Genomic DNA, 23,093 nt, shown 5'->3' with positions numbered 1-23,093 from the left:
CAGTGATCTACCAGTGATCTCTCAGTGATCTCTCAGTGATCTACCAGTGATCTCTCAGTGATCTCTCAGTGATCTACCAGTGATCCACCTGTGATCTCTCAGTGATCTACCAGTGATCTCTCAGTGATCTACCAGTGATCTCTCAGTGATCTCTCAGTGATCTACCAGTGATCTCTCAGTGATCTCTCAGTGATCTCTGTGATCTACCAGTGATCTACCAGTGATCTACCAGTGATCTCTCAGTACTCTACCAGTGATCTCTGTGATCTACCAGTGATCTCTCAGTGATCTACCAGTGATCTCTCAGTACTCTACCAGTGATATCTCAGTGATCCACCAGTGATATCTCAGTGATCCACCAGTGATCTACCAGTGATCTCATAGTGATCTACCAGTGATCGCTCAGTAAGAGCAGCAGGAGGATACGATCTGTAGCTGGTGTGAGCCTCTGCCTCCTGTAGATAAGCATCTCTCGCCTGCTCCAGCTGCCTGGCGTTCTTGAAGGCGACCGCTGGAGGAGAAGAAGAGGAAGATCATCAGAAAGCAAACCTCAGGAGCTCACAGCAGACTCTGGAGCGCTGCACTCACCTGCTTTAGCGTATTCTGATGCAGCACTGTCATAATCAGGCTTCCACTTCATAAAGCTCGTCTTCAAGCTGAGGTTAATCAGGGGAATTCACACCATCAGCTGCTGCTTTCAGTCACCAGCTAAACTAAAGCCACTCATCTTCAGTGGCTATTCAGTTGAACATGAGTAAAGACTAGACATGCACGCATCTCTCATCATCACAACAGTGTGTCCTTGTGTACATGATCTGAGCTGCACCACTAACAGCACATATTCACGGCTTCTACTTACTATTTCTCAGCCTTAGCGAGGTGCTCGTGAGCTTCGTTGATTTTCTGCGCCATGGTTTTAAACAAGCACTTTAAACACGAATGATGAAGAGAAGTAAACAACTAAACCCAGCGCTGTCTGTCGAAGACGCGAACGCTTACTTCCGGGTTCCTGCGTCACCTGCGCACGTGACCTCGCGCTTCCTACATCGCATTTATATCGCACGACTTGTCGGTTTCGATCGAGGTATTTGGAATAAAACTCATCAACTTCATTTTCATTATGACACACCAGAACGGACAAATGGCTATGTATACGCTCCGCAAAGTGAGCAAGTTGTGTTTGTGCTGCCCACTATCGGCTGAACGCGGCACTACAACAGCGCACTATAAAGTAAATACATCAATTAATAAATAAATGTAATAACAGTAAAATAAAGAAATAACTCCATTAAAACAAATATAGTGTAATTAAATTTAATGCAAATTAATTATTTACCTTTTAACTATATGTACGATTTTCTGTATTTTTACAATTATGTTTATTCTTTCATTTATTTATTTTAATAGTTTAATTAATTTCAATCATGCATGCATGCATTACTCCCACATATATTGCCAGATTTTTTTATTGGTTCATTACCAATAAATCTTTTTTTTAAATATTTATTTTGCAAATAAATAAATAAATAAATCTGGAAATAAATATAAAAAAATAAATGCATTTAAAAATAAATACATAAATATTAAAAACTGAGAGAATAAGTAAATATAAAGGTTAAAAAGAATAAAAAATAAATATAATACATAAAGGAAAAAGTAATAAACAAATTCAGGGTTACATTTTTATTAAAAAATTAACTATATTTGTTTTTATCAAGTCATTTATTTCTTTATTTTCCTTTTATTTTATTTATACATTTATTTATTTTTAATTTCTGCAGGTTTGGTCCTCCATATTTAGTGAGCTCATTTTCTATATTTAAATATAAAAGTATTTAATGTGGATTTTATATGTAGTCCACTGCAAGAGATTGCTTCAAGCTCATTTCACTAACATGCATCAGAAAACTCCATCTACACTATTCTTCCACGAGCTATTCTCTCAGGCTTGGTTTCTGGACAGGACAGCTGGTGTATCTGATGCACGCACACTTAGACAGGCAGCGTGCGCATATCTGATTATAGATACAGTATATGCAAAAATATACAAAGAATTAAAAATACCAGTACATATTACATGATTGGCATTTCTTTAATAAACATTTGCCATGGGGAAAAAACATCTTCATACAAAACAAAAAAAAAAAAAGAGACATTGTTGCTCATCTCCTCGAAATCAGTTAAACGTCTCTTTCGATTTTACAATGGCTTTAGACAAGAGCTGGTGGGAGCCGGCGAGAAACACAGCTTTGATCGGTTCACTCGTTCAGCAGATTCACCAGTTCAGTCGAGAAGTGCTACCAGTCTCAGTCCTTTACAAGCCCCTCCAGTGAACTTACCCTAGCGACAGAGCCCATACTTGTAGGAAGAAGAAAAAAAGAAAAAAACAACTGACCAAAAAAAGGGAAAGAAAAAATAAAACGATTTACATCACTGGTCATGTACGTGTGCAGATACAGCACATTCCTCCAGCACACCGTCGCTAGTTTCCACCTACTTTATTCAGTAGCGCAAAACATCATCGTAACACTACTCAATTACAGGAGACGCTAAGGTCATAAAAACACTTACCCTGGCACGGTAAATGCACACTCAAAAAAGGTACAGTTTTAATTTAAAAGACAGCAGTAGAATAGATTACAAAAACCAACTGGAGGGGAAACGGTACGAGCGGGAAACGCAAAAATCCCCATCCCTCCAAGCCGTTCCTCGAGTGCCCTTAGAAACCTCCCACATCGAGTTCGGAGACGCTTAGTGCTGGTTTGAGGGCAACTGCGCGTGTCTTTTAGACTCTTCCTTTTCCGAGACGTCCGGAAGTTCATCGGGAGCCCGTCAAAAAGGGAGTCCTCTGCCCCGAAGCGCGGCCGTGTTCACGTGGGGGACGTACCCGAGCGGAAGGGGTTGAGATGGAGACGTCCAGGCTTGGCCCGGAGGGGGAACGGAAGGAGGCGGCGGTCCGCTGTGATTGTACTCGAAGCGATGGTCCTGGTCTCCGCTGAACACCATGCTGCTGTGAGTGAAGGCCTCCGAGGCGAGAGGTGGGTGGGGGGGCATCATGTGGCCGAGGTAGCTGAACTGCGGTGGAGGCCGGCTAAAGTCCAGCCCGTACCCGGGTCCCTCCGTCAGATAGTCCGGCTCCGGAGGTCTGGGAGCTTCTCCTGGGGCTGCGGAGGAGGGCAGAGCTGGCTGGGTCTCAGGGGCCTGCCGGTAGTCCAGGTCTGCGCAGGGAGGCGGCTCCGGAGGTTCTGGGGGTCTCTGGTCCGGCGGGAGAATGGAGAGAGGCTCTAGAGGCCTGGAGGACGAGACGCCGCCTTCAGCCGCTGCAAACAAAAAAAAAAACACACAACAGCAGAAACTTACAAGGGCTGCATCTGAAATCTCACACTTCCCTGCTATAGAGTCCGCGAGAAGCAGAAAGTGAGGAGAGATTCATTTTATAGATTCATTCCAATCTAATGTTTTGCCACTTCTTTTTTTTTTTTTTGTGTGTGGTTTTGAATAAAAATGAGCAAAGATTACAATTAGACATGTTGACGGTACGTGAATGATAACAGAAAAAATGAAATGTGTCCCTGCAGCACAAAAGCAGTGTTAAGTCGCTGGGGGATATTTGTAGCAATAGCCAACAATACATTGTATGGGTCACAATTATACATTTCTCTTTTATGCTAAAAATCATTAGGATATTAAGTAAAGATCATGTTCCATGAAGATATTTAGTAAATTTCCTACCGTAAATATATCAATACTTAATGTTTGATTAGTAATATGCATTGCTAAGAACTTCATTTGAACAACTTTAAAGATGATTTTCTCAATATTTAGATTTTTTTGCACCCTCAGATTCCAGATTTTCAAATAGTTGTATCTCAGACAAATATTGACCTCTCCTAAAAAACCACACATCAATGGAAAGATTATTTATTCAGCTTTCAGATGATGCATAAATCTGAAATTATGACTGGTTTTGTGCTCCAGGGTCACAAACGACGTGTGTCCTGATTAACCGCTCGCATGACGCAGCTCTATCAAGGACCAACTGTCTGCACAGAATGCATTTATGCTTTGAAAAAACACGAGAAATGGCAGTGGAATGGGGAAGAAACAAGGTTGTGAGACGTGAGATGAAATGTTTTTCACATCAGTGTCGTGTTTTTAGAGCACTGTTTAATGTACACTGCTGTTCAAAAGTTTGGATTCAGTCAGATTTTTAATGTTTTAAAGAAGACTCTTCTGCTCACCGAGGCTGCATTTATTTGATCAAAATCTGAAAAAAGCAGTAATATTGTGAAATATTTTAACCATTTAAAATAATGGTTTTCTATTTTGATATACCGGTACTTTAAATGTAATGTATTCCTGTGATGCGCAGCTGTATTTTCAGCATCATTCCTCCAGTCTTCAGTGTCACATGTTCTTCAGAAACTGATTTATTATGAATATTGGAAATATTGGTTTTTGCTGCTTTTTTTTTTTTTTTTTTTTGTAACCTGTGATACTTTTTGAGGTTCATTGATAAATGAAAAGTTAATAAGTACAGCGTTTATTCAAAATAGAGATGTTTTCTAACAATATCAGTCTTTATTATCACTGTTTCTATCAATTTAACAAATCCTTGATGAATAAAAACAAATTTCTTTAAAAAAAATTAAATACTGACCTCAAGCTTTTGAACGTTAGTGTATATTGTTACAAAAGTTATATTTTAAATAAATAAAGTTCAGTTTTTTTCTTTTTATTTATCAAAGAATCCTGAAAAAGTATCACAGGTTTCCAACATTGATAATAAGTCAGCATTGCATAAAATGTATTTTAAAGTATATACAAATTTTGATCAAATAAATGCAGGCTTGATGGCCATAAGTGACTTCATGCAAAAATATAAAATAGTAATTTATCCGAACTTTTGAACTATAATTTTCTTTACATTGGCATTTCATTTTAAATTTGAGCCGCTGCCCCTGAGCAACTCTCTGCACATCACTGTTCCCTGGATCATTTATTTGGTTTATTTCTGTTGTCGCTGTGATGATTGTAATAGTGAGTACACTGTAAATTCTCTGAGTATGTTTACATGCAAGTGTAGTTGTTCTGCAATAAAAAAGACAAACGTCGTGCATTTTTTAGTATGGGAAAAATTACATGGACACAAGTCATATTTTTAATATTAAATATTCTCATCCATAAATCTGAAAAGAAACCCAATATTATCCAGTTAAGAATAAAATGGCTTTATATTGAACAATGCAAGAAGGACCGCCGTAAAGCCGTATGTGCTGCAGAATGTGATGTAGGTGGAAAGACAATCATTCATATAATAAGTAAGGATTTAATATTATATTTTATGTATTCAGTACAGTATGGAGCACTGGAAAATATTCTTCAAAACTGTATGCAAATATCCATAAAATTCACTGAGAAATATTTTGTTTTTGTGTTTTTTTTTTTTTTTTTTTTGAACCTGTGATACTTTTTTCAGGATTATTTGATTATTATTGATTATTTTGAAACAGCATTTATTTAAAATAGAAATCTTTTCTAACAATACATGTCTTTATAATCACTTTTTATAAATTTAACATCCTTGCTGAATAAAAGCATTCATTTCTTTAAAAAAAAAAAAATACTGACCCCAAACTTTTGAATGGCAGTGTATAGCGCTACAAAAGATTTCCATTTTTGAATAAATGCTGTTCTTTTTAACTTTTTATTCATCAAAGAATCCTGAAAGAAGTATCACAGGTAAAAAAAAAAACCGGCGTTCTATTGTGAACCTGCACAAGACAGTTAGCGGAAGCTAGAGATTACAGTTTATAAAGTTTTAAATATGGATATTTTTCTTTAAAAAACGCATCGATTCGCTACAGGAGGCCTTTATTCACCCCCCGGAGCCGTGTGGGACACTTTTAATGATGAATGGATGCTCTTTATTGGACTTCTTTTGGAATATTGAAAAATAACACCCATTCACTGCCATTATAAAGCTTGGAAGAGCCAGGACGTTTTTAAATATAACTCTGATTGTATTCGTCTGAAAGAAGAAAGTCATATACACCTAGGATGGCGTGAGGGTGAGTAAATCATGGGCTAATTGTCAGTTTTGGGTGAACTGTCCCTTTAATCCATCCATTTTAATCAATTTTTAATCCAAGTTATTTCTAATTCCAAAGTGATATCCCTACTCGGATAATATGTTCACACAGCCAAGATGTTCAGGAGGTACAGGATGCATTACCTGGAGATACAGGGCTGGGCTCAGGTGGACCTGCTGCGTTTGAGACGCCGCCCTCGGGCCCCTCGAACCCTAGGACCTCTCCTCCTGCACCCTGCTGGACTTTGAGGAGCTGAGCGAGGAGCATGGTGACGGCGGTCTGCGTGGCTGCGGCCGAGGCCTCTCCGTCGCTCTTGACCGACTGCTGTGGGGTGGGGGGCGAAGGCGGTTTCGGCATGGGTGGGGTGCGGGGCGCTCCGGCCCCCGATGGAGGTGGCTGAGGGGGTTTAGAGACTTTGGGGAGCGGAGGCGGTTCTGGGGGTCTTTCAGACTCCAGTGGCCCAGGGGGCAAAGCCTGCGTCAGCTGCTGTAGCGTCTCTGGGTTCATCTTGGACCCCACGGTCTGAGCGAACTGCGCCGATCCCACCGGGCCGCTTTTGGACTGCAGGAGGTTCAGAAGCACAGCCAGCTGCTCTTGAGTCAGTTGTGAGTTGGGAGCTTTGGGGTCTAGAAGAAAAAGACAAGTGAAGATTGAATGGTTTGCTCATTACCAGCTCAATACCAACTTAAAGCCTCGTACACACCGGGACGATTATCTCGCGCTTATCGCTGACGTTTTTCGTTGCGTCTTTTGTGTTCATACCCAAGCGATTTTCACTGGCGATGAGCCGAGTGAACGTGCAAATTCACCCCCTGACATTAGATGGCGCTTAGTGAAAAACAGAAATACCCCGGTACACATCGAATCCTCTTTGATCTGCAATTCCTCTCCATAACAAGTCCCTCTTATCGAGATTTTTGTAGTCGCTGTCGCGTTTGTCGTAAAGCGCTTTGTGTTCAGACACCAATGAGACCAGCAGCTCTACGTTCATCTTGCCTCGATGCATCTTCTTGGTCTACTTACTTCCTCTTCGTCGTTAGGTATCAATGTGTGCTCGGCAAGACCATTTTGTGCTTGAGCGCCACCAAGTGGTTCGACGCTCTCCGTTAAAAACTGACTCACACAGGCGCCCTTTGTTTAGTCATGAGGCGTTAAATGTCGGCGATAATCGCGTGCGATATTCGTCCCGGGGTGAACGAGACTTAAGGCTGGACTACACTACACTAGTGACGTCCTGTTCAAAAGCTGGTTCTTTTTAGTGAGCTGTTACTGACTGCTATGAGACAATGTGTCTTAGTGCAAACTGATGCCCAAAGCCCTCCACCACGAAGCTAAGGTGTTGAGGCTTATTGTGAAGATGCTGCTAAGTGGTTGCCAAGGTGTAACTAGGGTGTTCTGGGTAGTTTCTTTACTGACCCAAGACAAAAGAGTAACTGGTGTGTGTCTAGAACGTGTGACGGATACAACACCTTTTATGGGATTGTGCTCTAATGCTAATATGCCTGATTAGGAAATCTGGCCCTTAGTGTTGTCCAATCTGGTCACATTTTAAATGTGGTGTAGTGTATTCCAGCCTTTACTGACTGCTATGAGACAATGTGTCTTAGTGCAAACTGATGCCCAAAGCCCTCCACCACGAAGCTAAGGTGTTGTGGCTTATTGTGAAGATGCTGCTAAGTGGTTGCCAAGGTGTAACTAGGGTGTTCTGGGTAGTTTCTTTACTGACCCAAGACAAAAGAGTAACTGGTGTGTGTCTAGAACGTGTGACGGATACAACACAGTGTTTGTGCTGATGTTCTTACCCAGCAGGGCTGTAGCGGCGGCAGCACTCGGACCTTTGTGTGCTCCGGCGGCGGGGAAGCCCTGCGGCGTGTTGCTGCGGCTGTCATCCAAACCCAGCTCCTTCCGAGGGGCTTTAGGAGCGGTCAGCTCCTCCGGCATCTGCTTCTGCCGGCGCCGCTTCTTACTCCACAATTCATGGCAGTCCTGCCACAGAGGCAGACTAGAGAAGAGACAGAATCAGATCACGACAGAGAATCAGAGGTAAAAAAACTGTAATCTGAGAAAAAAATAAAGCATACATTAAATCGCTGGAATTAAATTTACACTGATTATTCAAAGTTATGAGTGAAATAAAGGCACAATTGGATAATTTTCAAGAAAAAAATAAATTTCCTAAAAAAAATAAAACAACTCACGTTTAGGTTTATTTTATTACTCTTTTAAAGTGTTTTTTATTTACTTAAAAAATAATAATAATAAAGTGAATTGCGACTTTCTATCTCACAATTCACTTCTTTCTTGCAATTGCGAGTTTCTCAAATTCCAACTTTTTTCTCCCTGCCATGAAATTATTATTTTTTAATAGGGTTGCAAAGGGGTGGAGCCCTGCGGCGTGTTGCTGCGACTGTCGTCGAGCCCCAGCTCCTTCCGAGGGGCTTTAGGAGCGGTCAGCTCCTCCGGCATCTGCTTCTGCCGGCGCCGCTTCTTACTCCACAATTCATGGCAGCCCTGCCACAGAGGCAGACTAGAGAAGAGACAGAATCAGATCACGACAGAGAATCAGAGGTAAAAAACTGTAATCTGAGAAAAAAATTAAGCATACATTAAATCGCTGGAATTAAATTTACACTGATTATTCAAAGTTATGAGTGAAATAAAGGCACAATTGCGTAATTTTCAAGAAAAAAAAAATTTCCTAAAAAAAATAAAACAACTCACGTTTAGGTTTATTTTATTACTGTTTTAAAGCGTTTTTTATTTACTTAAAAAATCCTCTCTCATCTTTTTAAGTGGGAGAACTTGCACAATTGGTGGCTGACTAAATACTTTTTCCCCCACTGTATTTATTCCCGTTTTAAGCAAAACTAACTTCATTTTTGTTCAGTTTCTCAGAAAACAAGACTCAGAAGTAAATGTATCTTAATTTAAGGATGTTTATAATTTTTGAATCAGAAAACAAAATACTGAGGCAGATGTTCATGTTTCTGCAGTGCATGCGACATCTAATGCCATGACTTAAGACTTTCTGCTCTGATTTAAGACCTTTTTTTGGCTTTAATTGTGGAAGGGCGAGTCAAGACTTTTTAAAACCCGCAGGAACCCTGTGTATATCCATTTAACCCTTTGTTGTCATGAGCTATAACGCCCTTAAAACAGACTAAACTGGTTTCATTCATTTCTGATTACTCACAAAGCAAACTCTTCCCTTAACCTCCGCCGGTACTGTTTCTTTGGTTTCATGGTGTTGAAGTAGGGCAGCTTGATCACGTCTGGCCACACAGCGGGGCACGGGCTGCCACAGATACGACTGGATTGGACACGGATATATAGGTCAGCTGGATCTCAGAAAGCAAAAGCTGGATCTCCAACGCTCTACAAACATGTGGTTACCTTATGAGCTCTAGCTGCGCCAGCTCCTGGTTGGCCTGAAAGATGGGCTTCTTTGTGAAAAGCTCTCCCAGAATGCACCTGTGTGACATGGAGGGTTTAAACACCTTGAGGAGGTGGAATCTGGAGGGATTTCTCTAGTAACAGCACAGTGTTTCCTCACCCGCAGCTCCACATGTCGATGGCAGGCGTGTACCTCTCTTCTCCCAGCAGCAGCTCGGGCGGCCGATACCACAGAGTGATCACTTTATTGGTGTACGGCCGACTGGAGAATGAACGCACAGGACAAGTCAGAGTCTGCTCGGTTTACGCAAATCATAACTGCTTGCTGAATCAAGTCGTGAATCAAATCAAGAGACGTACCTCTCTTCAGAGTTATACAGACGAGCCAATCCGAAATCTGCCAGCTTGATCTGACCCCTGCAGGATAGCACACATTCAGACATCAATCAGACGTTAGATCTGCTGTAATATGAAAGTTTAGTCCACAATGATTTGATCTAATGGAGGTGTAATATGTCCTCGAGTGACGTTAACATACTTGAGTCCTCTATTAAACCGGCTGCCGACACAGACACACCCAACCAAGCTGCATTCATGTTCAAATCATTCAAATAATTAAATTGACCTTGTGCGCTTTTCGGCAATATACAGCTTATTTCACTAATGTCCTGAATTCCCTCAGCAAACCGCATCGCAGCTTTCAGGAAGCGTGAAAAGGAAAAAAATTGGCCCGTCTATTTACATTCACTTTAGACACGACCGGTATCCGATATCTGTGTTTAAATTAATTCCCACCCAAAAGGATTGTCTGACGTTATCGCTTTAGTACGCACATGGTAGACCCTCAGGTTTTGAATGGACTTGCTATTAAAATTATTTATATAATTCATGTCGAGCATTTCTAAAATTCACGGGGCAGGGGTTGAAAACCAGCTCCTGAATGTACAATTTCTTACCTATATAAAGTTTCTGCAAAGATATTTATCAAGCGAATGTGTTTTTTCAACTTAAACATTAAAATAAAATTGCAATCGGTCAAACGAAGTATAAAAACTGCATTTTTTACCATATCGCCCAGCCCGAGTAGAAATACAAAATCAAATTTTTACATTGGTGCTACGTGACTACAAAAAAAATAAATAAAAAAATTTAAAAAAAAAGGAGCAAAAGAGCTGTTGTGCTCCCTTTTAGCAAAAAGGTAAGAAAACTTCAATGCCCATAATGCACTGGGCTTGAAATGAAAGTCCACGAGTGGGGATGGAAAAATGTGGAAGTACGACCTGTAGTTTTCACAAAAGACACTGATCTGGATCGCATGTTTTGGCATAATTTCCCTGACAAATAAACGGGCATATCTGGGTGCAGCTAGCAGAGAGAGAACACACTGTCCATTTACATAAACCACAGACACTGTAACAATACAACGATCGGCGAAATCTGCAAAGTCTGTCTGTGAAAGTGAATACGTCCCTTATTCTGTCATCCTAATAAAACTAGAACAAGCAGCATATCTACCCCTGTCATAATGTTAATTTCATTACCATTCAAGCCGATTTTCTTCCCTCCAGCCCCCGAAAACAAACCGAATATGAAACTATTTAATCTCATTTGCACTGACTTGTTATTGAGCAGGATGTTGGAGCACTTGATGTCCCTGTGTAGGAAGTTCTTCTTGTGGCAGTAGTCCAGTCCTTCCAGCAGCTGCCTCATGAAAGACTTGATGTGGCTCTCGTTGAAGTGCACAAGGCCCGACTCCAGCAGGCCCATCAGATCGTGGTCCATGTACTCAAACACCAGGTAAAACGCCCCTGTGAGATGAAAACACAATTATCACACCGACACAGCGAGGAGAAACCAAAGGGAGGGTTATTTCCATGCGATACCTTTGTCGTTCTTGAAGTCCAAAGCGTCCTCTTTGTCAGTGACGATCTCCTTCATGTTGATGATGCTCTTGTGGTTGAGCTGCCGCAAGATCTTGATCTCCCTGATGGCTGTGATGGGGAAGCCCTCTTTCTCGTTGTCCAAACGGACCTTCTTTAGGGCCACCAACTCCGCTGAATAAGCAACACCAGAAAGATGGATGAGCTACATTAAGTGATTAATGGCCTCAGGATGCATTAGCATTGAAATTAAGGCACTTGAGCACAAACTTCAATTCTATCGTCATGGTATATATAATCGTTTGAGAACATCTTACCAGTGTCTTTGTCCTTGGCTTTGTACACCTGTCCATAAGTACCTTCTCCAGTGATCCCAATGATCTCAAACTTGTCAACGCACCGCTTTCCCCAGTCTATCTCCGTCTCTTTGATCTCTCCGAAGCGTGGGCCACAAATTCTGCAATGCAACCACAGATGAGGTTTAATGTTGCTAACCTGAGTAGATGTCTCAGGAGGGGCTGTTTGACTACATACTTTGGTCTCTTCCGCGGGGTGGGCGTCTTTTTGTCATCAGGCGGGCTGTGGGGCGAACCAGGGAGCTCTGGAGGAAGAGGGAGGTCTGCGAGGAGGTGACGGGCTTTCCTTTCGGGTTTCTTCTTCCCTGTGGTTGCTGAAGACTCCTTCAAGATACTGCTATTGGAAAAAAGGAGGCTTTCAGTGGATACATTAAAAACAATGCACAATCCAACAAAGTGTGGATCCAAGGTTTCTGCAGGTCTTAAGTCTCAATCCGCCCTTCCACAAATCAGAGCAGAAAGTCTTAAGTCACGGCATTACATGTTGCATGCACTGCAAAAAAAGGTAACATAATATCCTCCAATTGTTTTGTGGGACAAACATCAAAATGCATTTACCTGAGATGCAAAATGAACACATGAAGTCTTGTTTTCTGAGAAATTGAACAAAATGAAGTGAGTTTATGCTTAAAACAAGAACAAATATCTGCCAATGAGGAATGAAAATGTTTTCCGTTTGAATGAAGTTAGTTTTTTGAGCTCACTGGCAAATATTTGCTCTTCTTTTAATCATAAACTCATAAAGTCATGAACATTTTGATCAATTTCTCATGATTTTATTTCTCAATGTATACTGATTTAAGAGTCTTTAGACATTTACACTGGACAAACAAGACAAAAATACTGAGAAAGGACAGCGTTTTTTGCAGTCTATTCAGAATGTACAATAGAAGTTATTTTCATATTCTAGTTAAGTTTTAATAAGTAATGGAGATCTGTTGGAAGTTGTATTTTCAAACTGTTGTTAATACAACTCATTTTCAGCTCTCTATACATTCACAATTACAGAATATACTATGATCTAGAGCTCGACCGATATGGGCTTTTTGAGGGACGATACCGATATTAGGGAGTAAAAAACTGCCGATATCGATATATCGGCTGATATTCTTTGTGTACATTATAGTACAAGCTGAAGGGATCCCCTGAATTTGGAGCGGTTCCCCCGCGTCGTTACGGAGATATGGTCATTCAAATTTTCAATGGTATTCCATACATTTAAGCTTTAAAGCATTTCATCCAGATCGCCAGTAGCAAACAATGGAGCGCACTGCTGGACAAACTATGTAATTACACCATTTACAAGAATTTTATCTGCATTTTATGTTCTGTAAAACAAAAGTTAATATTGGCGACATATACACCGATACCGATATATCTGCGACAGGCTCATATCTGCCGATAAAATTGGGCTCTACTATGATCCATTCAATTTGGCCCTTGAATTTTCTTCACTTTGTCTTAAATAGGTCTTTAAAAATTCTTAAATTGGGAACCTGCAAAAACCTTGGTGAACTTCGAAAGCAATGAGTGAAATACTGAAGTTTTCCTGTTTTCAAAGATCAATGATAAATCAAACCTGTCGCTTCCATCCAGATGATCCAGATTGTTGGCTGCCAGTGGAAGAGAGGCTACGGCTGGAGCAGCTGCTTTCTCTCGGTCCTTGTCTTTGACCTGCATTGGCTGTCCTCCCTTCTTTTTCTCCTCCTTCACCTTGACTTCTCTGCTGGACTGCGAGGCGTCTGAGCTCTTCTTGGTGGGTCGATCCACAGGAGACTGCGGCTGACTGGACGCTGGGGTTCTGGGGCCTTTCTCGGACACCGGCGGCGGTGACGGAGGCCTGGTCTTCTTGGTGGTGTGGTTGGTGACGGGGCTGGGCTGGGGAGCGCTGGATGAGGACGAGGAGCCCTTGGTCGGGGTGGAGGCGTTGCTGGAGTTTTTGACGCGGGCGGCTTCGGCGGCCTTGGCTTTCTTCTGCTTGCTGAGCTCGGCGGCCAGGCTGCTCTTCAGGGTCAGGGAGCTGGGGGACAGACTGGAGGGCCGGCTGCGGGACCGTGAGTGCCGGTGACGGCTGCGCGAGCGAGAATGACGCGAGGACTGGTACGGGCTCCTGCTGCGGGACTTTCCTGTCCGCCTGAAAGCAAGAGCAGAATGAATTAAATGTAAATCTGCACGATCTTCTTTCTTTCATGGAAGACGAAATGAGAAATTCCATTAGACCTTCTTGCCTTCTCTTTTGCATACAAAATGATTTTAGCAAATGGCTGCAATATAACAAAGAGTGAAAAATTTAAGGGGGTCTGAATACTTTCCGTACCCACTCTATCTGCGACAGGCTCATATCGGCCAATAAAATTGGGCTCTACTATGATCCATTCAATTTGGCCCTTGAATTTTCTTCACTTTGTCTTAAATAGGTCTTTAAAAATTCTTAAATTGGGAACCTGCAAAAACCTTGGTGAACTTCGAAAGCAATGAGTGAAATACTCAAGTTTTCCTGTTTTCAAAGATCAATGATAAATCAAACCTGTCGCTTCCATCCAGATGATCCAGATTGTTGGCTGCCAGTGGAAGAGAGGCTACGGCTGGAGCAGCTGCTTTCTCTCGGTCCTTGTCTTTGACCTGCATTGGCTGTCCTCCCTTCTTTTTCTCCTCCTTCACCTTGACTTCTCTGCTGGACTGCGAGGCGTCTGAGCTCTTCTTGGTGGGTCGATCCACAGGAGACTGCGGCTGACTGGACGCTGGGGTTCTGGGGCCTTTCTCGGACACCGGCGGCGGTGACGGAGGCCTGGTCTTCTTGGTGGTGTGGTTGGTGACGGGGCTGGGCTGGGGAGCGCTGGATGAGGACGAGGAGCCCTTGGTCGGGGTGGTAATAATTTCTATAATATAAATTTTAAAAAGAGCTTTTGAATGGTATAGTGTGTAATGTTACAAAAGCTTTTTATTTCAGATCAATGCTGATCTTTGGATCTTTCTATTCATCAAAGAATCCTGAAAAAATGTACTCAACTGTTTTAAATATTGATAATCAGCAAATCAGCATATTAAAATGATTGCTGAAGATCATGTGACACAAGACTGGAGGAGGCCTAATGATGCTGAAAATACAGCTTTGATCACATGAATAAACTACATTTTAAAATATATTCAAATAGAAAGCAGTAATTTAGCTCTTCTTGGTGGGTCGATCCACAGGAGACTGCGGCTGACTGGACGCTGGGGTTCTGGGGCCTTTCTCGGACACCGGCGGCGGTGACGGAGGCCTGGTCTTCTTGGTGGTGTGGTTGGTGACGGGGCTGGGCTGGGGAGCGCTGGATGAGGACGAGGAGCCCTTGGTCGGGGTGGAGGCGTTGCTGGAGTTTTTGACGCGGGCGGCTTCGGCGGCCTTGGCTTTCTTCTGCTTGCTGAGCTCAGCGGCCAGGCTGCTCTTCAGGGTCAGGGAGCTGGGGGACAGACTGGAGGGCCGGCTGCGGGACCGTGAGTGCCGGTGACGGCTGCGCGAGCGAGAATGACGTGAGGACTGGTACGGGCTCCTGCTGCGGGACTTTCCTGTCCGCCTGAAAGCAAGAGCAGAATGAATTAAATGTAAATCTGCACGATCTTCTTTCTTTCATGGAAGACGAAATGAGAAATTCCATTAGACCTTCTTGCCTTCTCTTTTGCATACAAAAGAAAATAGCAGAGAGCAGGGGCTATCAAGCTCCAAAAATGACAAAAGCACCATAAAAAGCCACAAGAAAGCAGTTTATACAACATGCAAACTATACTACAAGTCTTCTGAAGTCATGCGATAGCTTTGTGTCAGGAACGGAGTCATTTTTGAGCAGACACAGGGGAGCGATATCATTGGAATAACTTTTGATATGATTTTTTCGCATCTGGTGAATGAAAAACATTAACCTTAGAGTCGCACAATTCTGGAGAAACTGAGCATCACGATTTAATAATAAATAAAAAAAATCGGTGACGGCTGCGCGAGCGAGAATGACGTGAGGACTGGTACGGGCTCCTGCTGCGGGACTTTCCTGTCCGCCTGAAAGCAAGAGCAGAATGAATTAAATGTAAATCTGCACGATCTTCTTTCTTTCATGGAAGACGAAATGAGAAATTCCATTAGACCTTCTTGCCTTCTCTTTTGCATACAAAAGAAAATAGCAGAGAGCAGGGGCTATCAAGCTCCAAAAATGACAAAAGCACCATAAAAAGCCACAAGAAAGCAGTTTATACAACATGCAAACTATACTACAAGTCTTCTGAAGTCATGCGATAGCTTTGTGTCAGGAACGGAGTCATTTTTGAGCAGACACAGGGGAGCGATATCATTGGAATAACTTTTGATATGATTTTTTCGCATCTGGTGAATGAAAAACATTAACCGTAGAGTCGCACAATTCTGGAGAAACTGAGCATCACGATTTAATAATAAATTTAAAAAATCAAAAACCTTTGACTGGTAGTGTAGGCTGATTATTCTTATAGATTGAAGCGTGCATTAACCAGGATAACGAGTATGAAACATGCTCCGAGTTGCTTCAGAAAACAAAAAAATAGAGCAACAACAAAAGCATGTTGCTGGAAATGGGTTTATTATTGAAAATGCGAACTGCTTGTCTGCCAGCAGGAGGCGCTGTGAGAGCGGCGGAACGTAAACAAAGCAGCTCCGCTCATGAACGCTACTTTATCAGATAAAAATGCCATCTAAACTATTCTGAAGACAGTCGGTTCCCTTCAGAGACACATTCATATAAAACACCAGAGACGCGTTATGATTGTGAAACGTGCAGTGCTCATGTTTATTCAACGAAGTCAAACGCCACAAATACATCAGTGTATGGGAAACACTGGTAATGTATATCGAAATATCGGAAATGTGTTTAAAAATCATATCACCGTTATTGAAAAAAATATCGTGATACATATTGATATTGAATTATTGTCCAGCCCTAATATATATATACACATACACACAGTTTTTTTTTTTTTGCTCATCCAATAAATGATCCGATCTGTGACTCAAAACATGTAATATGATCTAGTCCGTGAGATTTGTGATCCGTTGCACCCTACACTCCTGACTTATTTGAAGAAAAAATACAATCACTGAACTTTCTGATCACGTTCGATTTTGTCCACAGTGAAGTTCAGCCGATATCTTTTTTATTCGGGCTAGTCAAATTCATTTTGGGCTACTAAAATCTGAAGAATGCCTGTAAATTTTGCAAGCCCTGTGCATCAAGCAACAGCTCACAGTGTCTGCTCTGTCATTGCTCATTACTATAGAGCTGTGTTGGCGGATATTGAGAAATCTCTTTGAGAATGACTGATATCTGGATGTCATTGTGAAAACCCTTCACACTTCGGTCTGCTCCCCACACACATCTATCATATGGCTCCAGAATCTGACAATATGGTCAACGAGTCTTACTGACTAATTTTATGAATCTAATTGTACTATATTTGGAGCTTGAAAGCCTGTGGTTACTGTATGTTCACTGTGCAGAAAAGAGCATTTTGTGTCTTCCAGCAGAAAGTCATACACTACTATTTAAAAGTCTGAAGTCAGTCAGATTTTATTAAGCAAGGATGCATTAAATTGATTAAAAGTGACAAAAGAAATGTATAAAGCTTTAATTTAAATTTCAAATAAATGGTGTTTTTTTTTCAACTTTATATTCATCAAAGAATTTCAGCTTCTATGAAAAGAGAAATCTCTTTGAGAATGACTGATATCTGGATGTCATTGTGAAAACCCTTCACACTTCGGTCTGCTCCCCACACACATCTATCATATGGCTCCAGAATCTGACAATATGGTCAACGAGTCTTACTGACTAATTTTATGAATCTAATTGTACTATATTTGGAGCTTGAAAGCCTGTGGTTACTGTATGTTCACTGTGCAGAAAAGAGCATTTTGTGTCTTCCAGCAGAAAGTCATACACTACTATTTAAAAGTCTGAAGTCAGTCAGATTTTATTAAGCAAGGATGCATTAAATTGATTAAAAGTGACAAAAGAAATGTATAAAGCTTTAATTTAAATTTCAAATAAATGGTGTTTTTTCAACTTTATATTCATCAAAGAATTTCAGTTTCTATGAAAATATTGTGCAGCACGATTGTTTCAACATTGATAATAATCAGAAATGTTTCTCAAGCAGCAGATCAGCATATTATACTGATTTCTGAAGATCATGTGACACTGAAGACTGGAGGAATGATGCTGAAAATACAGCTGCACATCACAGAAATACATTACAGTTTAACAGATATTCACACACAAACTGATTATTTGAAATTGTAATAATATTTCATAATTTTTACTGCATATTTGATCAAATAAATGCAGCCTCGGTGAGCAGAAGACACTTCTCTCAGAAACACTAAAGCAATAAGACTGACCCCGAACTTCTGAACGGTAGTGTATATAGGGCTACACGATTATGACAAAAATCATAACTGTCGATTATTCCCTCGAAATTGTAATTGCGCTTATTAATAACGATTATTTCAATTTACTTTGAATGATGTTTATACTTTGTTTGATGCAACTGCACAAGCTGAAAACACTTTTCTATAGTATTAAGCCTCAAATGTCAAATATACAGTGGATTGGTTTCTTCTTTAAATAAAACAGTGAACATATGATATAATTTAACTGAAATTGAAACAATGGGAAAAGCTTTAAGATAACCTGTAGACAGAAAAACCACATCTTAAGCACACAGAACAACATAAGTGGACTTTGAACGATCACTTGCCGCTTTGAAGTATTACGCAATTGTAACATCCGTAATTGTAATCGATTAATTGCGCAGCCCTAGTAGTGTAAGATCATCAGTGGTTACTTATTAAACCACTTACCAAGGCTTTTACCTTGTTACAATGCAAACTGCATTTAAGCGATCTGAGAGTCGTTAAACAACTGACAAGCCCTTTATGAAACTCGCATACGACTATTTTAAGGTCAAACGAATCAAATGGAAAGGTCTTCTACACTTGTGTGCGGATTATAACTAAAATAGTAAACAAATAAAGGTTGTACGGTCTTCAAAAATGCCAGTGACGTCTACAGCAGTCAGAAAATAACAGCACAATCTGACATTTCTACTGATTGTGAAGCTCGGTCATATTAAATCAGATTTATTTACGTTAAAACGAGAGTGTGAATTGTGATAGGAACGAATTGTGGCATTCTGTACGGAATGTGAGACTTTTGCAGGCCTGAGTTATAAAAAACAATGAAAAAAAACAACAAAAAAAACACAATATATACAGTTTTATACACTTCTGGAAATGCATTTGCATCCGACAGAGAAAAGCAACAATCACAAGCTGTTATAAAAGCACAATAACATCCTTTTCATAGTTTCAGCCAATTAATACAGCATGGTAACCATTTGTATTACAGTTTGTTAACCTACTATTATCTTTGTTTAACAGTGTAAGTAGCTTTATTTATTTTAAATAAATGTTTTGATTAAAGTAGTGGCAGAAATTAAGGTTACCATGGAATGGATTTGTGATATAAACCCTAAAAAGAAAGAAAAGAAAAACACAACTCGAATAAAATAGAAGTCACAGACAATAAATAAAATGTGCATTACAATAAGCAGTAGTAAGATTCATTTACATCGATTAGCTGAACGAGTCTGTGCATTGTATAAAATGATAAGCTATTTGTTAAAAACAAATCAGTTTGTTTTTTTCAATCACTCATACAGTCCAATAAACATCACGTATGCTTTAAATGTCAAATGTATGCTAATGTTAAAGTAAATAACTTTTAACCCTATCGGTCAAACACTCGGTTCACTTCAACTCGTCGATTCTCGGTTCATTTTGATAACTGAAAGAGTCGGCTCTCTGTTCAAATCTGTCTCAGACAAATAATCGGTTCACTTTATTGAAACGAGCCGAGAATCGATGAATTAAAGTGAACCGGTTATTTGACTGATGTGACAAATTTGAACACAGAGCCGACTCTTTCATGATCGAAACAAGCCGAGAATCGAGTGTTTGACCGATAAATGAAGAGTTTGAACAGCGAACCGACTCTTTTGATTAAGCCGAGAATCAACGAATGAATCAAAAGAGTCGGTTCTCTGTTCAAATTCGCCATTCGGTCAAATACTCGGTTCACTTCAACTCGTCGATTCTCGGCTCGATTCGCCAACGGAGAACCGCTCGGATTGATTCGTTCACAGCGGTTGTGTGAACCGACTCAACACTAATCGAGTCACATGTTGTACTCCCCCCAATATTATCCAATTATACACCATTTCCAACTCCAGTATAGCCGCTAACCCACGCGTAACCTACAATTAGCCTCTCTCGGTACACAAGACCACACGCGCGTCTTACCTGCCGTCCGGACTGGGGCTCCGGGAGCGCCTGCAGGGGACCTCGCCCTGCTCGTAGGGGCTGTGTCGGCCGTAGCTCGGGGACCGGCGCCAGCACGGGCTGCTCGGGGAGCGCTTCCTCTTACCACCCGGCGACTTCGACACGTTATAGGCTCCGTGCACCTCTGCATCGCGACCGTAGTAGCCCGAGCTCGGCGAGAGCCTCTTGGGGCTCCTCCTGGAAATAAACGGGAAGTTTGTGTTCGGAGACTGGTGTCCGTAGGAATACGCCGCCCCGTAGGGACTCTCCGCTGCTCGGAAGCTCGGGCTGCTCCTCCAGTAGGGCCTGAGCTCCTCCCGGTCGTCCCTGTAGGCCTGCGGCGGGTCCCTGTAGGCAGAAGGAGGGTCCTTCTCGGATTTGGACTTGCTTTTGTGTCGCTTCGACTCCTTTTTGTCGGCTTGGGTCGCGGACGAAGGCTTCCTGCCGTTGCTGTCGTGATTCCTCACGCCGCTGGACCGGTTCCTCTTCGCCTCCTTCTCCGCCGAGCCGCCGGTTCCGTCCTTCCTCCGCGAGGCCGAGGTGTGCTCCCTCCTGCCCGGCGTGGAAGCGTCCTGGAGCTCGGCTTCGCTCAGCCGGTCCACGGACGGCGTGTCGGTTCTGGGCGACGGGCTACCGGAGAAGCGCTCGGACTGCGAGCTCACGTCGTCGTACTCCACTAAAGTCCGAACATCCCCGTAAAGCACCTCCTGCTGCTGCCACGACTGCTGCTGCTTCTCCCGGCCGTGCTTCTGCTTCTTTCTCCGGGAGGAGGAGGACGAGGACCGGCGCTTGTCCCGGTGCCGCTCGCGGCGGCTCTTGCTCCGTCTCGCCTCCCTCGGACTCCTCTGCGGCGGGCTTCTCCCCCGGCCCTCGCGGGGAACGATCTCCGTGTTCGGCATTTAAGATCCCACTTTTATCGCTCGCGCTTCAGTCCCCGGCAAACAAAGCAAAACATTTGAAGCCCACTGTAAGCGCTAGTGTAGCACGGCTAAGCGTTAGCGTCCGAGTGTTCACACAGCGGCCGTTCCCCACCGGATCACACCGCATCCGACCGTCACAACGCACATCGGTCGGACAAATCCTTAAAGCGCCTCGGAGAAGTCAATAAACGCCTCGAGTTGTAATCCAGTTCCGCGCGTATGATGAAGAGACGGTGTTAGCAAGCCTGTGCTAACTTAGCAGATCCGCCTCACAGCCGCCTTTAAATCAGCCTCCATGGCTCGGATAGCGCTGTGGCCCCGGTGCGGCGGTAAAAACGGCGAGGTGAGCTTTCCAAAGGGAAGATTTCACCGAAGACGTTCGCTAAATCCACACATACTGACGCGGGGCTCAAACTTCTCGTCGCCTCACACCGACTCACTAACAAGGAAGTAGCGCGCGTGTTGGTCAGCGCGGAGTTCAGCTCGGCAGATTCCACACTCTACAGAAAATCATACATTCCGTTTAGTCCACAGAGTTGGACTTGGGTGTCATTTTGTATATAAATAAAATCTCCATTTAAATACTAAGATGGGTATGGGGCTACATTAAAGCTGAAATCTTTCAAAGTACAAAAAACAAAAGTGGCGAATCATGCGCACTCCTGCCGCCAATAGGCCTTTGCTCTCTGAGGCCTGCAGTCAGAGGATCTGCTCTAGCAGGGGCACTTATTAACTCCTAAACCTTGCAAGCACATGCGCAGGCAGCAGAGGGCGCCACCATGCGTCTGCTTCTGCACATGTGAGACTGTAGCAGCTGAGAAATGAGGGCGCAGTGGCCGTGGTTGATCTCGGTCATTGCATGTTTGTTATTTTTCATCAATAGGATCAAACTCTAGGAAAACGAGTGCTTTTCTTCAGGTCTTATCTGCAGACTGACCTTTGGCTGATCTGCTGCTGCAGAAAAGCGTGCATGTATGTTGTAATTGAAGTAAAACCTGGACAGTTACTCAACATTTGCTGATTAGGGGAAAGGCTCACTATGCAATAAAGGGATTTTTTCATTAAAAAGAAAAAAAAGTTTTGCAGATCAAGATCAGTAAACAAGTCAATGCACAACTACAGGATATGATTTTAATGAGCATTAATAATAGTTAATAATTAACTAAACATCACACACAGGTTAATAATTAATATAGGGAAAACAAATCTAAAATTAAAACTTTAAAGACATTTCATTATTTATTTTTTTACATTTAGAATTGATTTAAATTCTTTAATTTAGAGAAATTACATTGTATTTTGACAGTAATGACGAATGGCTAATTACTGCATATTTACAGAGATAAAACTAACTCTATTAACTATGATATTTCTAGGTTACCATTTCATATTTCATAAGGGTTCAAAATCACCTGACCTCAGTTCTGCGGGACCACAAATTATTACAAGAGCACAAATAATGTTGTAATTTATTATTTATTCAAATCATTTAATTTTGACGATTTCTTTCTCACAGCCAATTATTCTGTGATGATCATTTTGTGTTTTAATAAGGCCTGTGACTGACAATAACACCAAAGCAAACTGGCCCACAAACTGTTAACAAAGCACAAATAATGTTTTCCTTTTTATTATTACCTTTGCAGTTGGAAATGCCCCTTTTGCCAGGATTTAAAGAAAAAAAGTGAACTTAAATGCAGTTATACTTTACAGTTTAGGTTCAAATATATACCAAACCTTGAAAAACAGACAACTGAAAATGAGCTATATATTCTGTATACTTCTCATTGTGTATTTTTAACAGAACAACCTTCCCTTTAAAGTGCACGCAAGTTCTCGGCTTGCTGCACACACACACACACACTCTCTCATTCACACACACACTCTCTCATTCACACACACACTCTCTCACTCACACACACACACTTCACGCTGTAGATGTGAACATCAGTGTGCTATGACAAATGAGAGAACTGATCATTATCCCATGAAACTACCATCATTTTTTGGAAATGTTGCAATTATAATTTAAGTGATGGACTTTTCTGGGTTTTTTTTTTAGTTACTAAGAG

General features: G+C 41.8%; 2 protein-coding genes across 2 annotated transcripts in view; both read right to left on the bottom strand.

Annotated features, from left to right (window-relative positions):
* napga (N-ethylmaleimide-sensitive factor attachment protein, gamma a) overlaps nt 1–1,114 on the bottom strand; it is a 6,805-nt gene extending 5,691 nt beyond the window's left edge. Inside the window, exons 1-3 of the mRNA XM_016250957.1 lie at nt 860–1,114; nt 589–656; nt 427–511 (exon numbers count right to left, since the gene is read on the bottom strand). Of these exons, the coding sequence (XP_016106443.1) occupies nt 427–511; nt 589–656; nt 860–912 (206 nt within the window). The 5' untranslated portion in view covers nt 913–1,114. The remainder of the gene's footprint in view (nt 1–426; nt 512–588; nt 657–859) is intronic.
* A 1,075-nt stretch (nt 1,115–2,189) lies between these two features.
* cdk13 (cyclin dependent kinase 13) lies at nt 2,190–21,705 on the bottom strand. Its single transcript, XM_016250949.1, has 14 exons — nt 20,084–21,705; nt 13,301–13,855; nt 11,900–12,058; nt 11,683–11,822; nt 11,369–11,539; nt 11,104–11,293; nt 9,846–9,902; nt 9,646–9,747; nt 9,486–9,563; nt 9,286–9,402; nt 8,467–8,619; nt 7,895–8,094; nt 6,236–6,718; nt 2,190–3,320 (listed from the first exon to the last, which is right to left on the bottom strand). The coding sequence occupies exons 1-14, from the start codon at nt 20,998–21,000 to the stop codon at nt 2,833–2,835; spliced, it is 3,810 nt and encodes a 1,269-aa protein (XP_016106435.1). The 5' UTR covers nt 21,001–21,705; the 3' UTR covers nt 2,190–2,832.
* Between the last annotated feature and the right edge of the window lie 1,388 nt (nt 21,706–23,093).

The sequence above is a fragment of the Sinocyclocheilus grahami genome, unplaced genomic scaffold, assembly GCF_001515645.1.
Source record: "Sinocyclocheilus grahami isolate Dianchi unplaced genomic scaffold, SAMN03320097.WGS_v1.1 scaffold1019.1, whole genome shotgun sequence".
NCBI classification, from domain to species: Eukaryota; Metazoa; Chordata; class Actinopteri; order Cypriniformes; family Cyprinidae; genus Sinocyclocheilus; species Sinocyclocheilus grahami.
This window is presented reverse-complemented; position numbering and strand designations above follow the sequence as displayed.

Bases quoted from the DNA above. Each gene is read 5' to 3' on its own strand.
- cdk13 (XM_016250949.1), bottom strand. From the start codon at position 21,000: ATGCCGAACACGGAGATCGTTCCCCGCGAGGGCCGGGGGAGAAGCCCG. The intron at 9,564-9,645 runs GTGAGGAAACAC...CATGTCACACAG, and splicing joins ATCGACATGTGGAGCTGCGG to GTGCATTCTGGGAGAGCTTT. The intron at 6,719-7,894 runs GTAAGAACATCA...TTTTTCTTCTAG, and splicing joins CGCCGCTACAGCCCTGCTGG to ACCCCAAAGCTCCCAACTCA.